The 17,451-nt window shown below is 39.0% G+C and overlaps 2 protein-coding genes across 2 annotated transcripts; both read right to left on the bottom strand.

The window, feature by feature from the left end:
* Positions 1–520: 520 nt before the first annotated feature.
* Positions 521–1,462, bottom strand: LOC101087267 (olfactory receptor 1009-like). Its single transcript, XM_003993357.1, has one exon. The coding sequence runs from the start codon at positions 1,460–1,462 to the stop codon at positions 521–523; it is 942 nt and encodes a 313-aa protein (XP_003993406.1).
* A 13,458-nt stretch (positions 1,463–14,920) lies between these two features.
* LOC101087522 (olfactory receptor 1009) lies at positions 14,921–15,865 on the bottom strand. The gene has a single exon (XM_003993358.1). The coding sequence runs from the start codon at positions 15,863–15,865 to the stop codon at positions 14,921–14,923; it is 945 nt and encodes a 314-aa protein (XP_003993407.1).
* Between the last annotated feature and the right edge of the window lie 1,586 nt (positions 15,866–17,451).

Genomic DNA, 17,451 nt, shown 5'->3' on the forward strand with positions numbered 1-17,451 from the left:
TTCCGATTCTGTGTCTCCCTCTCTCTCTGCCCCTCCCCCATTCGTGCTCTGTCTCTCTCTGTCCCAAAAATAAATAAATAAATAAAAATAATAATAAATAAATAAATAGATTCCTTTGATGGGAGCTATGTAGGAGTGCAAAATCCAAAACACTGCACATATCAAGGAGTCAGTAGGGAGAGAAAATATGTCAGCAGAATAAAAAACAAAACAAAACACAATAATTGAAATTAAATAATAAAGGTTTTTTGAAAATAATTGGATTGTGAGGTGTCTGAGAGAAGCAAAATTAAATAGACGGTAGATGTGAACTATAATATTGGTATATTACAGAGGAAAGAAATCACATACAGGGCTTAATCAATCCATATTGACTGAGCAAATGAATAAGTGGATAGATGAGTGGGTAAATGAATGCCAACCAGCCCCCAACACTTACAAATGGCCTGGAATCTTAGGAATCCACACAATTAGTCTGTCTTTTTAGAATTGTCTCCCAATTTCCTGACGACATAAGAATTTAGGCCATACAAAACTTCCTCTTAGCAGCAGTCCTGTGGATGGCATCTTTGACTTCCTTGTTCCTCAAGCTGTAGATAAGTGGGTTCAACATGGGGATCACTGCAGTGTAAAACACTGACACCACTTTATTGAGATCCAGAGACAGACTTGCTCTAGGTCGTACATAAATAAAGAAAAGAGTACCATACAGGATGGAGACGACCGTCAGGTGAGAAGAGCAGGTAGAAAAGGCTTTGCGCCTCCCATCCACAGAGTGGATCTTCATGATGGCGACAAGGATGTAAATGTAGGAAATCAGGATAGTCAGACCGCTGAAGACTCCAACAGCTCCAGCTACGACAAAAACTACCAACTTAGTAAGCCTTGTGTCAGCACATACAAGGGAAAGGAGGGGGGACATATCACAGAAGAAATGATTAATGACATTGGGGCCACAAAAAGGAAGAAGGAATGCATTTGTTGTATGGGTCATGGTGTTCATGAACCCGATGACATAGGGACCAACCACCAGCTGGATACAGAGTCTCTGGGACATGGCAACAGAATACAATAATGGGTTGCAGATGGCCACATAGCGGTCATAGGCCATGGACGCCAAGAGAAAACACTCTGCTGCCACAAAGAACCCAAAAAACCACTGCTGCAAAGCACAGCCCAAGAAGGAGATGGCCTTCCTCTTCGCAAAGACGTCCGTGAGCATCTTGGGGCTCACAACAGAGGAGAAGCACATGTCCACAAAGGACAAGTGGCTGAGGAGAAAGTACATGGGTGTGTGAAGGCGGGAATCAATCCGAATCAGAATAATCATACCCAAGTTTCCGGTTAGATTGATGACGTAGAAACTCAGGAAGAGCAGGAAGAGGGAGGCCTGCAATTGGGGGTTGTCACTCAAACCTGCCAAAATGAACTCTGTAACCCTTGTGTAGTTGTCACCAGCCATTGACTGGTTCCCGTTTCCCCTAGAAGAAGAGCAGAGGAGTCACAACAGATTTGCTGAACATATCCTCAAAAACGGGACACAGGAAAAATATACCAGTGGCTGGGAGAGCATCACGGGTGATATGACTTAGTTGCATGTTGTGGCCAAGGAAACAAAAGTGAAGTATAGACCAGTGCAAAAGATCGGATCTGAAGCCTTCATCTTCTAAGAGTCTGCAGAAATCCATCAATACAGAGATGAGAAACCAGAAACCTAGAAAATAGAAGCAGCTTTCTCAAGGTCCCATGACAGATGGCAGAGAGCTTCCAAAAGACATGTCCAAGAACTCTCACTTCAGTGAACTTTGCTTGAGTTCCCCAGGTGAGCGCACACCTGGGGTAATGATGCAGGAGAGTAGAAGTGAGGCAGGGTGGAGAAAGTGAGCAGCCACTCATTTTTGGGATATACACACTTTGGAATTAGAACCCAAGCCTAAAGGCAGGGTCCCTCTGACCCTGGGAAAGTTACTTTTCCTCATCTGTGAAACAGGGATAATAATAGTAACACCTACCTTGTAAATTGCTTTGAGGATAACATGAGAAAAAGCTGGCAAAGTATTGAGCAGAGTCTCATTGGGCACCTTGACAACGGTATAAGTGTTCGTATTTTTGCCTTACATACTTCATTTAATAAGCCTGCAAGCTGACTATGATTATGTCAATTCACATAGGAGGACAATTGAAGCTCAACCCACGTTCACGATGCTAGTGACCGGCAGGGGTGGGCTTTGCACGTGTGCGTGCCCAAACAGACTGTGCTCTTTCCTTTGTCACACTATAGAAATTGCATGTCCACAATTCTACTCTTTTCAAAGAGATGCAAAACTCATTCCACTATGAGTACAGGATGATGCCTGTTTGGCTGCCTACTCCTGATGTTGAGGTTACAGCCAAACGCCACTAATGGGAAGCCCGTAGGATAATAGACTATTGAGCTTGAGTATCACCTGCATGGAAATGCACAGGGAAGAAATCTGGAAAAGAGCCTAAATCATCCCACCCATATACCCTCCACATTTCCTTTGTCACCCCCCATAAGGGTGCACTGGGTTAAGTCAGCTGATCTCTTCAAACCTGAGTTGCTTTGTGTGCTCAACGCGACTAAAACTGTGTCTTTCTCTCTCAGAATTCGCATCCACTTAGAACAAGGGGAAGGTGTACGTCAGGGATCAGAAAACTACTTATACTTTCTTTGAAAAGTTTTCTTAGCCCAGAATGATAGGAGCCCAACACCAAACTTACGTTAGACGCTTTTCCCTCGGTTTTCCAATCTGAAATGTATCATTCGACTTTGGTGAGGCCTCCCTGAGGCCAATAATGCAGCTTACATTATATCCTTTGCTTCAGGGAATTAAAGAGAAAGGGAGGATTTCCAGGCAGACTGTCCACCCCACACTCACCCCTTGCTGAGGACTCTTCAAGAGTCTAGGAACTTCTTCAGGGTCCTTCATACACTACATCTCACTCTTCCATTTGACAGTTGCCCAAAACTCTAGGACAATCCCTTGTCAGCTATAGTTTCTAAACTGACCCAAGCCTTCCGTGCACATTTTAATTTCTGTTTCCCTGCTGTATGTGGTGTTTAGAATAGAATGCAGTGCTCCTTAAAGGTCAAACCACACAGAGCGGGGAACATAACCAGCCCTCATGTTCAGAGCACCAGGATAATATCATAATGTCAACACAACCTATGATAACCTTCCCTTAGCAAAGGTGTGGACAGGGATGTGAGTTGAATTCTGTGCTACTTTTTTCCCCTTTCTTCTGCTGCTAAAGCATCTCTGTCCCATGTTCTACTTACGTGAGTATGTTTTGATCCAGTTGCAAAACCTAAGTTTATCTCTACATGAATGATCTCTTCTTAGGTCTTCTCCATCATCCAACAAAGATGAGGATCGTGTTCATCCTGGCCATGAGTCCAATATAGAATTTATTGTAATTCCATTTAAAATAATTTGTGTTCTCTTTACCTTGTTAAAAGTCGGGTCGAAAGAACAGAAAACGATTGGGGGCTGTCAATTTACATTCTAACGGGCTCTTTCTTCTTTAAAGATGGCACAAAGAGCTACAGCAAAACTAAGCCAAGTTGGTCGGGTTCCACCCCTCCCCTTAATCTGGCCACCTTCACGTGCACAATAGGTCAGAATTTTCAACAGTCATTTGGGTTTACTGTTTCTTTTCTTCCAAGAAGAAACTGTGGACTCTTCACTCACTGTAAAATGTGTTCAGGGTCTTCAAGTCAATAAAAGTTCCCTGAACCAGTTGCATCATCTCTGCTATGGGAGCTGCTGTGTCCCCAAAGTCTGCCATATCTTGGGAATGGACCACTAAGGGAAGGTACAATCAAAGTTTCACTTCATATCCTAAGTAAATCCGATGAGATCTGTTTTCTGATCATGTCATTATGTTTGTTTTTAACTGGATATAGTCTCTTCACTCTCTCTATATCCAGGCTAAGCAAGGAAGGTCTATGGAACTCTTGGGAAACTGGAGTAGCACAGAGAGGGTGGGACACAGGAGGACCCTAGCTCTCCCTTCCCGTCTCTCTTTCACATTCGTATCTTGGGGTCAAGGGCAAAGCATGTCGAAAATGAACTTTTCTCAGACACAGCATTGACCATAGGTTGCTAAGTAAATTCATTTTCCTGGGACTTCGCTCAAAACAAAGAGTGGAACCATCAGAAGGAAGAGCTGGAAGAGAATTTCTGAGAATGTATCAATGGATCAGTAAACTTTATGGTAAGATGTTATATCTGAACTGTTAGCATATGGCAAGGGAAATACATTTCTTACTGCCCAGAAATGAATAAAAAGCAATAAAACAAAATTCTTCAGCATTGTATTTGCAATACAAACAGCAAAATCTTGACCAAACAGAGTCAATACAGGTTGCAGCCCGAGTGAGGGAAAGCATAAGCACTTCAGTGTGTGACACAGCCTCCTTACTCTAAGAGGTTTTGTTTGATTTGTTTTGAATGTCTTAGCGTGCTCCTGAATCCTTTAATGTAAATTTTTCCATGAGACCTGAATCTTTGATAATAACTTCTGGTCGACTCTACATATGAAAGACCATTCCATTTCTCCCCTGAAAACCATTTAGATTTGTCCTTCAATTTCTTTTTTTCTTTAGTTTCAAGACTTTATTTAAATTCCAGTTAGTTAACATAGAGTGTAACATTAGTTTCAGGAGTAAAATTTAGAGATTCATCACTTGCATATAACAAACAGTGCTCACCACAAGTGCCCTCCTTAATACCCATCTCTCATTTAATCCATTCCCCCAACCTCCCCTCCAACAACTCTCAATTTGTTTTCTGTAGTTAAGAGTCTGTTTCTTGGTTTGCCTCTTTTTTTCCCTCTGTGTTCATCTGTTTTTGTTTTTTTTTTTTAATTCCACATGAGTGAAATCATGTGGTATTTGTCTTTCTCTGACTGACTTATTTCACTTAGCATGATACACTCTAGATCCATCCACATCATGCAAATGGTGAGATTTCATTCTTTTTGATGGCTGAGTAATATTCCGTTATATAAAATGCCTCTATAAACATGTATCCCTTATGAATCAGTATTTTTGTACCCTTTGTGTAAATACTTAGTAGTGGACCTCTTTCATGGTTTTATGTGTGTTCTTCACAGAAACAAACACATCTGAGATCCTTCAGAAATTCCAAATATTTTTCGAATATTTTTCTGATTCCTTTGCTACTTCACTTCAAAATTATGTGGTTCCTTTGAGTTGTCTGGATAATAATCCATTTTTATTGTATGGCAGTGTGAGTTCATAGGTTGAATATTGCTAAGGCTTTTTATATGCGTGTTTTCTTAGGTAGAGTGTCTACAACAAGCATTGGTCATTAGTTAGAATTTGGGGAGTGACTTTGGCCCTGCTTACTGTCTTCCTGATGGTTGGTTGAATCTTTTTCTTTGAAGAACTGGTTAATGCGGGTTTGGAATCATGTTTCTATTTTCTAATTTTTTTAAAAAATTGTACTTATTAAGTTAAATGGAAATTAGTATTTTAACTCTTCCCATGTTGTTTATCACATAATTATTTTTAAGTCCTTTATATAAGACTGTTTTGAATCCTGAGGGTGTATATTCCTAAGATTCCTTTTAAGCTTTACTTCCTGGGATGCCTGGGTGGCTCAGTCAGTTGAGCACCCAGCTCTTGATTTCAGCTCATGTTGTGATTTCACAGTCACGAGATTAAGCCCTGAGTCGAACTCTGTGCTGGGTGTGGGGCCTGCTTTAGATTTTTCTCTCACTCTCGCTTTACCTCCCTGCTTGTGTTCTCTCTCTCTCTCTAAAATAAAATAAAATAAAATAAAATAAAATAATTAAATTAAAATAAATTAAAATAAAATAAAACTTTTTCCTGAAATAAGTCTGACAAAGAAAGACACATACTGTATGATTTCACTTACATGTGGAATCTAAAACAAAGCAAAACGAAACAAAAACAAAAACTCAAAGAAACAGAGAAGTGATAGATCGGTGGTTTGATGATTGCCGGAGGCAAGAGTTGGAAAGGTGAACAAAATGAGTTATAAGATAAATAAATCCTGGGGATGTAGTGACAGCAGGAAGACTACCATCAAAAATACTGTATGTATATTTGAAAGTCGCTAAGAGTGTAGCCCTTAAATGTTCTCCTTGTAAAAAAATAAATTGTAACTCTGTGCTGATGGATGTAAAAAGCTTGTGGTAACCATCCTGCAATGCACACAGAGAACAAATTATTATGCTGGACACCTAAAACTAGTATAATATTGTATTTCAATTAAATCCCTATTAAAATTAGTTTCTGAAGTCAAAAAGACCTAAGATAATTCATTTTTAGCTATATGGATATAACCACTATTGACTAAAGTTGGAATTTCAAATTCATAAGGCCAACCATTTACCAAAGAAAAGGCGAAAAATTAGGTTGATTTCTAATGCATATTTGTGTGCTCTTAAAAGCTGTTTCCTTCTTAACCTAAATGATTAATATTAGGCAAGGAAAAATGAACAAAGAAAGGAAAGGTACAAATACACTATGTTAAGCTTTACCACAAAGCATTCACCCTATGCTGCAAAAGATTTGCCTATTTTTATCTGACGATAAGGATAAATTAATAAAAATATTATTTTGTGCTTTTTTGTTTTAATATCAGATTGGTATTGAACACTATTTCAAATTCATGCAATTTTTAGCTGAAACATCACCTCCACCATAGCGAGCCTTCCTTCTGACATCTGCAGTCTAAAGCAATCTCGGCCACTAAATTTCAAAACCCTCAATGACCCCACCTATGGGATTTATCAGTGCTACTTTTATTATGGTGGTTTTGTGTGACGCTATCTTTTACAAGACCATGATCGTGGAAGACAGGGATGATAACCCAGTCAATGCAACAGACATTTGCAGTGTCCAGGGTAGCATTGCTTGGCTGTGCCAGCTGTTAAATATCAAAATACATCCATAGTCTTTGGAAAATAGCTGCTTCTTGCCGGGGTCCAGCTCCAGCAGGTCCAGGGATTCCCGAAGGATGAACGGCGTCAGTGAGAATAAAATAAAACTAAAATAAAAAGCTGAAAATAAAAAACTGAAATAAAAATGGACATAGACAACAGCAGTGTGTTGATCTGGCCGATTTATTATAGCAAACGTGGCACGATATTTGCTAGTGATTTCCTTGCAGCATTCGTCATCTATGTGTTTCTAACATTACCTAATTCTAAAATGTTCCTAGTGTAGTCAACCTTTAAGAAATAACATGGCGATTTTCTCATAATGTTCCCGCATACCCTTTGATTATAGATTAATTTCTTACCTTATTCCATTATGCATCTGCGTTTATCTATAATTATCTATAGTCTATAAAGCATTTGCTTTGCTGTTCTCATGAAAGGCCCTCCCTTTCTCAATACCTCAAGTGGAACAGTTACGGGGACATGACCTCCTAACCACAAGAGGCCAGAAGAACAATGTGTTTGCTTTGGTCTGAGGTGCCGGGAAGGGGCCGATAGGGCCTTAGAAACCCATGCCTCACACATTCTCAGAGAGACAATGCACCTAGGAACTAAGGAACCATTCTGTACGTGAACCGACTAGGTTCAGTCACCATCTGGAATGCCTCCGGGGGGCCAGGTGGGCCTAGGGGTTGAAGTCTCCTGTGCCCAGAGATACACTCCTTAGTTGCCTGAGTGGGGCTTTCAGATCCATATGTCTCTCCTTTACAGGCCCTCTTTGCTGGCAAATGCATGAGGCCATCCTTCCTGCAAGTGGAGGAGTCTCCATAGGGGACGGCAAGGGCTAAACGTAAAGCCGCTCAATTTCTTGCAGAACCTTATTTTCTTCCCTAATGGTTCTTTTCCCAGGGGGCCTGCCGAGGGCAATTCCCCAACAGACAACACCCCAGGTACTTTTAAGGCCGAATTACCTAAAAGTGGGAGGACAAGAAGCTTCACTGTCGGCGGGCTGCCCTGCTGTCACCAGTCCGTCCACAGCCCGGGCCCCGCCACTCAGGCTGGGATAGCTCGGCTTCCAGCATCTTCTCTCAGCCTTTCAAGTGCCCACCACCCTGAGCACAAAACCCCTATACTCCAAATCCAGACTTCGCTGCCATCCAGCCACTAGAAGGATAATGCGAGGACAGCCCATGGCAGAACCTTGTTTCAACCAGTATTCTCTCCCACATATCAGTACCCTTGTCCCACCAGTTATATTTTGGATACCCTTCCTGATCTATGTCTACTGTTTGCAAGATTCTATAACATGGGGTGAGGAGTGCAGAGGGGACCAAAACTTGGTTGTCAAGTAATTCAACTTACTCTCTTATGTCCTTATAAATGAAAGCACAATCTTGATTTTTTGTTTATTGGCTAAGGTATGTCAGGGAACAGACATCAACTGCTACTCCAGTTGGCAATTCATATAGACATTTCCCGTTGAGAACTTATTGGATTTGCAAAAGGATTTTTATTTACATTTTTATTTCCAAAAACAATTCTGCATTCATCTAAAACATTTCACTAGTAAACGTATCAAGAAAAATTCCGGAAATGATAAGTAGGGCATAAAATACCAGACGTACTAAATAACAGACTTTCTACAGAAGTAAGTGTTGGACCAGGTGACACTGGCACCAGAACCGACAACTGAACACAAGTGCCATCATTAAGCTCTAGATTTTCTTTTTTCTTTTTAATTTTTTTTGAATCTTTATTTATTTTGGAGAGAGAGAGAGAGACAAAGCATGAGGGGGGGAGGGGCAGAGAGGGAGGGAGACACGGAATCCAAAGCAGGCTCCAGGCTCTGAGCCATCAGCACAGAGCCCGACGCGGGGCTCGGAACTCAGGAGCCACCAGATCATGACCTGAGTCGAAGTCGGATGCTCAAGTGACTGAGCCACCCAGGCGCCCCTAAGCTCTAGATTTTCTAATAAAGTAAAAGAGGCAGTTCAGTAAAAGGAGAGCTTGAGAACCAAGCAGACCTAATTTGAATCCATTTCCTCCGTGTAGCCTCAGGCAAGCCACTCCACATCTATGACCCTCACTTTTCGTTATCTCTTGAATGAGAACAACTTCTACCTTACAGAGTTGTCTTAAAATAAAATTATCTTTACAAAGCCTACAACATCACCTTTTCTTAAAGAGGGTTTCAGTAGCCCAACTAACAATAGCATTTTATAATCACCACTATTATTAACATATAAGTATTTTCTCATGAAGGAGAAGGGGATTCTTGTTCAGATATTTTTAAATTCCTGAATAATTAGATTAAAATACAAATATGAAAACCCACAAAACCTCAAAAATAAATGTTTGCCAAATATTCTAATCTGTGTTCAGAATTTAAAGATGGAAGTCGTAATAAAAATGAAAACATGCAATTTTATTTATTTTCAAAGTTGCGAAGGACGGACTAGGAAAAGTGTTTGCAGCTAATGTTACAAAGACTTTTTATTTATTATTGTTATGATGATGTAGGAGCTGTAAGAACGTTTGGTGACAGAGTAAGCTCTCTGAGCTGTGTGTTATGGCCCAAACATACAAAATGTGTATATAATTTCACAGCCCTTCAAAATTATTTTTCAGGCTTTTGAAAGCTTTTTCCAAGCCTCGTATCTTAATAACGCTTTCAATTACTGAAGGAAACTTTAGTGGACAAAGTGATTGTGGTTGATGAGCTCATGCTGCCATCTAGTGGCCAAGGTTAGCTCCACCTTGAGGAGGAATTCTTAAAATACTATCTCATTAAGGAAAGCTGTCTGCCTTGTATTTGAACACATCCTACAACCGCGGAGACCATGCTAATAGGCGATTGAAAACTGAGAAAGAAAATGAAATATATTTCGTAACTAACGTGAAATTGTTCACGTCGTGTTCCTAAAGCACATGACGCAAAACAAATTCTTCACCCTCTTGTTCTAAAATAATCCTAAATATTGAAAACTAGGTTTTTAAGAAATCAGGATAGAAGGTCAGTTTGAGGGAATCTTTATTAACAGGAAATTGGATAAACGCTAATATCAGCCTCAAAAGTAATGAAATTTCAGCACATTCCTTTCAAAATGACCTCAGATGGATTTAAGAAAATTCTACTGAATCACTCGTGTCAGATATTGTGCTAAACTCTGGTGAAAAAGTAGTCTTTCCTCAGGACATGCAAGAAGGAAGCGTTTATCTTTTTTTAGGCTACTATTTTCATAAAATTTGATAGGGAGCAATGTTCTCTATGCCTTTCTAACATCTATACAGATGATCATATAAAAATTTTACTAGACTAAGCAAAAATATTAGAAATATCAGTCACAAACTTTGGAGCCCTTATCTGTATCATATTTCTTAATTTTATAATAACAAAGTACCTTACATAATGTTACCTCCATTTCATAAATGAGTATGTTAAGAAATATTTGTTTACATTGTCTGCATTATTAGACATTACTTCTTATTTTGCATTTTGCACTATGCAATCTTACTTGTGAAGTGTGACTATAACTGGGCCATTCCCATCTAAATTCTCTCTCTCTCCTCCCTCTTTTCCTCCCTCTTCTCCCTCTTCCCTCTCATACTCATACACAATCCTAAGCATGTTAAAAAATGGGGTTTTCTTTAGCTAGATTGTTTCTCACATTGGTAAGGGGCAGGAACGTGTGGAAGAGGTTGTCTCTTTCTCTCTCCAAACATCTATTTTAAACCTTTCTGTCTCTTTCTTCAAAGTTCCATTTCAAATGTGTCCATCTGGAGGTCCCTCCATTCTGTTATGCTTTTTGTTTTTTATATAGTACTTTTAGTATTATTACTGACCCCTAGCTAATTTTCCTTTACTTACAAGCCTCTCTCCCTCCAAATATAGGCTCTAGCAGCAACAATAAACAATGTTTTTATAATTTAAGCACATTTTTATATTCTTATTAGTTCTAAGACTCTTTGATAGAATTTATGCATTAAATTACATATTAACTTAAGTAAATTGAAACATCTTCTCCATTAGAAAAATTATTTTTGCTTCATCATTGAAAAACAGTGGTACAACCATGGAGAAAGGGGTTTCTGGAATCTCTGGGAAGGCGCATAACCTCTCAACACACTCAGTGGGAACTCTTTGCTAGGTTACCAATGGCTGTGCTCCTCCCACAGCATCCCAAGATTTGCCTTCAGCCCCGTTATATTTGGCACTGAAATTGCTCAAGTGAGATTTAAGGAGATTGCGGTTACTGACCCACCATCCTGAGTTCAGATGATGGCTCACTTCGATCTAAGTGTGTTCTATTGGTCCGTTTCTTAGATATCAAGAGCCTTGGCAAAAGTAAAATGTCTACACAGATGATCCCGATGGATTTCAGGGAATTTGTAAGCACCTAAAGAAGACCTGATAGCACCCATTCCATTCAGAAGGTTAGGTTCTTCACCAAGAGATATTTTCAATTGTACAGGGACTTATAAGCAATTCTGCATCCCCTTTCCTGACCGAAAACGTTTGCTTAAATTATTTCTAAAACTTTCGTTGTTTGAGTTATACACAAAACGTGGTGGAACTTGTCTGATGGTGTCTCCCGACATTACAACGTGAACAAAATCTAAGACTCTGTGACCCACACTTTTTCTTTTTTCTTTTTTAAATTTTTTATGTTTATTTATTTTATTTTTTTTTTTTTTGAGGAAGAGAGAGAGACAGAGGGTGAGTGGGGGAGGGTCAGAGAGCGAGGGAGACACAAAATCCAAAGCAGGCTTCAGGCTCTGAGCTGTCAACACAGAACCTGATGTGCGGCTCAAACTCATGTACCAGGAGATCATGACCTGAGCCAAAGTTGGAGGCTTAACCGACTGAGCCACCCAGGTGCCCCATACCCACACTATTTCTTATCACTACGGCTCCCCAAGGCTGCAAGAGCTGTGTTATGGGAGGGGGGTGCTGGGTTGTGATTTGAATCGATTAGTGTTGAGATGCAGAGTGGCCACTGAACGACCATGAATGAATTCCCTGGCCTGACCCTTATGTCCACTATCCTTCTCCAAGATTGCTTCAGAGGTGTCAATTGCCCCATCATTCATGCCAGAGGGAACATGGGACTCACAAAAGTCCCCCTGAACCCCAGGCTGAAGCAAAGCTACCTTGATCCCAATAACTTGGGTGAAAAAGGATTGAGGGGATTTTGTTGTAGTTTTGTTTTGTTTTGTTTTTAATGTTGCTTACTTTTCCTAGTCCAATATCATAGAGAAAACAGATCAGATTTGTATTTGTACCCCGTAGCATTAAACTTAGAAATTGGAGATTCTACTGAAAAACAAAAACAAAAACACCCCAATGGGAGTGGGAAAAAAACAAGGGAATGCTCAAGGACCTTCCTTTGTTACAAGATCTGTGCTGTAAAGGCACAGACTAAAACACCGATAATTTTCCTTTCAGCAAGAGAAAGGGAACTCACTTATATCAGCAGCGGCACAAACATACACATCTGAGACTGTTGATCCCAGCCTTCATCTAATTAACTGTTTCAAAAATCAATAAATAATGTGAGTTAAATGGAAGAAATTTCTGTGCGAAAATCTGAATCCTTTTCAGAGCATCACATTGGCACTAATTCTGCTTCTCTAGGCTGCTTGCCCGTGACTCATTCCTGCTGTCTGAGACAGCTGTCTCACCAAAACCATGATTGGCCCTAGCCTATATATCATTTCATTGTCTTGGCATTCAGTTCCCTCCATAACCTGCTCACTCCCTCTGAACACAAACCACTCTATGACCTCATTGCTAAGGGCTATGCACTTAGTGCATAGAACTATAGTGTGGTGGTTCCTCAAAAAATTAAAAATGGAACTATCCTATGACCCAGCAATTCAATTGCACTGCTAGGAATCTATCTAAATGATACAAAAATGCTGACTTGAAGGGGCACGTGCACCCCCATGTTTATAACAGGGCTATCAACAATAGCCAAAGTATGGAAAGAGCCCAAATGTCCATCAACAGATGAATAGATAAAAAAGAGGTGGTATATATATATATATATATATATATATATATACCACATATATACTATATATATATATGCCACATATACACTATATATATATACCACATATATACTATATATATATATACCACACATACACCATATATATATATATATATATATACCATACACACACACACACACACACACACACACACACTCAATGGAATACTACTCGGTGATCAAAAATAATGAAATCTCGTCATTTGCAACTACATGGATGGAACTAGAGTGTACTATGCTAAGTGAAGTCAGTCAGTCAGAGAAAGATAAAGGTATGACTTCACTCATATGTGGGATTTAAGAAACAAAATGGATGAACATAGAGGAAGGGAAGGAAAAATAAGATAAAAACCAAGAGGGAGGCAAACCATAAGAGACTCTTAAATACAGAGAATAAACTGCGGGTTGATGAGGGTAGGAGGGTGGAGGATGGGTTAAAGGGGTGATGGGCATTAAGAAGGGCACTCTTTGGGATGAACAGTGGGTGTCATCACTGGGTTCTACTCCTGAAGCCAAGGCTACACTGTGTGCTAACTGGAGAATTAAAAAGATATATAAACATAAAAATAAATTTAAAACAAGAATAATTGCAATATTCAAAGCGGGTTCCTAATCCTGGGAAGGGATGGTTGTGACACTAACATTCCATCAATACTGCCAAAGAAAGGATTAGTGTATCCAGCATACTCCATCATGAAATTTATTAGGGCACAGACTTGGGATTAAATTTACACTCTAGTTCTCTCTGTATCCTTACTGAGTCATGTTTCATTTTGCTTTTCCCCCCTCTGTCTTCTGCGGTCTAGAGATAAATTTTATATTTTTAGTTCATGTTCAGCCATCAGGGCTCAAATACCTGCAAACTCTAGCTTGCACCAAAAGAGCACTTTTTAAAAATCATAATAATTAATAATACCTCTTCCCTGAAATAATTATAATACTTCTTGAATTGCTCAAATGTTTTCTGAGGCACAGAAAGGTGTTAAAATCTTTTTAAACTTCATTCTGTCATATTTTTTTTAATTGGAACAACCAAAAAAGACTAACATGGAAATAGGATATATATTTTCTGAATTTCAGTTTAGCTCTGACTTCTCAACACCTATTGCCTCTGACTTTTTTAGAATTTTCTTGTTCTCTCATTCACATGTTTGCATTTTATTTATAATTTCTATAATAAACAGTGCCTATTTATTTTTGTCTGAAAGAAATAGAAATAACTAAATACCAAGTATTAAAGTAGTAGTTGGAACAACATCAAAATCAAATATGTAAAGAGGCATCTCTCTTGTCATTTGTCACTTGGTGGATGAATAAGAGTGCAAGAATTGTGCTGTCAATGTTGTTCACCTTTCACTTGTCCATATTTGGGTTTCTTTTCTGCAGTGATCATGACGTTGTATTCTTAGAAGACAAGAATACAAAAATAGGTATAAAAGATATTTAAAGGAATATTTAAAGGAGTCCCTTTAGTTAAAGAAATCATTTGTACCTAGGTAACCTGCCCTGTTTGCTATTTTCAATTCTGTATTTAGAGATAGGGAGCATGCATATCATTCCAATGAATCTCACCTGGCCTGGACATGTATATTGGTTTAACTAGTACCACACTATTAATAGCTAGATGATTCCAACACTTACTAGATTTTTATCCTATTCCTAATGATGAAAATGTTTGAGGAAGCAGAATTACTCTGACTCTGAGTGACTGGGGATTCTTATCATCCACAGGCACACGATTGAAATGGAGCTTTAAAAAGTTTTTAAAATAAAAGTCATATTGAACGTTTCAAGGATGCCATACTCCAAAGTCTGCATGTTTGTTTAGCATCTTTGGATGATGACCAGGTAGACTAACCATGTCTAGAAGCTTTGCCCTTTATCTATTTTGTATTCCAGACAGGAATTTAACTTCTTATGCAAAACTTCCCCCTGACGATCGTTCTGCACATGGCAGCTTTCACTTCTTTATTTCTCAAGCTGTAGATGAGAGGATTCAACATGGGGATCACTGCTGTGTAGAACACCGACACCACTTTATTGATGTCCAGAGAAAAGATTGCACCTGGTCGCACATAGATAAAGAAGAGGGTCCCATATAAGATGGACACTGCGGTGAGATGGGAGGAGCAGGTGGAAAAGGCTTTGCGCCTCCCATCGCCAGAGCGGATCCTCAGGATGGCAGTAAGGATGTAAAAATAGGAGATTACAATGGTCAGGCTACTGACAACCAGTACAGCTCCAGCCACAATGAAAACCAACAGTTTATTGATCCGGGTGTCAGCACATACCAGAGAAAGAAGGGGGGACATGTCACAAAAGAAATGATTGATAATGTTGGAGCGACAAAAGGGAAGTCGGAAAGCAGCCGTTGTGTGAGTCATGGTGCTCATGAAGCCAATAGTATAGGGTCCAACCACCAACTGTACGCAGAGTCTCTGTGACATGGAGACAGAATACAATAATGGGTTACAGATGGCCACATAGCGGTCGTAAGCCATGGACGCCAGGAGAAGGCACTCAATGGCCACAAAGAACCCAAAGAACCATTGCTGCAAGGCACAGCCCAGGAAGGAGATGGCCTTCCTCTCAGTGAAGAAGTCAGTGAGCATCTTGGGACCCACTACTGATGAAAAGCAGATGTCCACAAAAGACAGGTGACTGAGAAAAAAGTACATGGGCGTGTGAAGGCGGGGATCTATCTGGATAAGAATAATCATACCCAAGTTTCCTGTGATGGTAACAAGGTAAAAAAGTAGAAATAGCAAGAAAAGGAAGACTTGCATTCGAGGATGATACTTCAAACTTATGAAAATAAATTCTGTGATTCTTGTATTGTTCCCATCAGCCATTGGTTGTGTTGTTCTCTAGAGTGAGAAAAACAGAACGTTAATAATGCATACAATTTTAAATTATTTAAAAGCATAACATTATACACAAGAAGAGAAACTACAGGTCCAATTTGGGAGCACTGGTATAAAAAGAGACTAAACTAAAAGCTACCAAGCAAATATAGTAAGCTTCTTACTCTTAACAGCAATATGGTTTAAATGTTTTAAAGAAAAAATTAGAACTAAGAATTGGGTCACCATTAGAAAATCTGTAAAATTACTCACCACACTTACATATTAAAAGACAATGCATTATAATTATTTTAAGAGAATTCTTTAAAGAAGCTGATAAAATGTGGCAAGAAAGAAAGAGAAAGAAGAAAGAAAGAAAAGAGAAGAAAGAAAGAAAGAAAGAAAGAAAGAAAGAAAGAAAGAGAAAGAGGGAGGAAGGAGGAAGGGAGGAGGAAGGATGGAAGGATGGGAGGGAGGAAGTAAGGAGAAAGAAAAGAAGAGAAAGGAAAGGAAAAGAAAAGAAAGAAAATGAAAGAAAAGGAAAGAAAAGAAAAGAAAGGAAAGGAAAGGAAAAGAAAGGAGAAAAAGGAAAGAAAATGAAAGAAAAGAAAAAAAAAAGAAAACAAAGAAAAACTTTCCAAACTGGAAAAAAAAGGAATTACTTGACTTGGTAAAAAGGATCTTCCTCTAGCTTCTAGAGAATATATGTGTGTAGGGTAAGCCCTGGGAATATTAATACTATAACCAGAAACTATATATTTTCACAATGTGTGCTATTTAACAGTATAGTGAAGGGTACATCCAAAATACTAAACTATAAAAAAAGAAAGAAAGTGTAAGAATTCTAGAAAACAGAGATAAGAAAATACTGTCACTATTTGCAAGCAAAATAGTCATCCACATAGAAAGTGTAAAATAGTCAACCAATAAGATAATTTTTTTAGAAAAAAATGAAAGACTTCAAAGTAGCAGAAGATTGGTGTAAAAAAAAGTCAATAATAATTACCTATGAATTATAATGGAAAAACTTATATTCATCAATACAAATTGATAAAATAACTGTAAATAAGCCTAACAAAAACCATTCAAGATCCATATGAAGAAAAATATAAATTATTTAACTTTACTGTACAAGGGAAGAAATGCCTAGATCAGTCAAAAAAACACATTTACTGTATTTTTATGTGTTTATTAAGATTCATTTCCTCCTGAGATAGTAAAAATTAGCTCTAACAGGGACGGTAAGACTCTGCATGGCCATTCTTCAGGTTGGAATAGCACACGCAGATACATCAATTATGAAGGGAACAGAAAATGATATTTCTCCCACAGATATGCTGCAACTGGAAAGTGTCCTAACAACATTTGGGTGGGTGGGGGGGGTGGGGAGGTAGTGGCAAATACTTTATTGCTCAATGATAAACTTTACTTTCTGAAAAAACAGACTGTCTACAATTTTTGTCTGAAATCACATCAGCAAGACGAAACACCCCACTCTGGTCTGGAATATCTAAGTCAGTCTGACAGAGCAAAGCAGTCCCAGTCCCCAACACGAGTACAAAACTCCACATGAGGGATGTCTGGATACAACACTC

Source organism: Felis catus, chromosome D1 (assembly GCF_018350175.1).
Source record: "Felis catus isolate Fca126 chromosome D1, F.catus_Fca126_mat1.0, whole genome shotgun sequence".
NCBI classification, from domain to species: Eukaryota; Metazoa; Chordata; class Mammalia; order Carnivora; family Felidae; genus Felis; species Felis catus.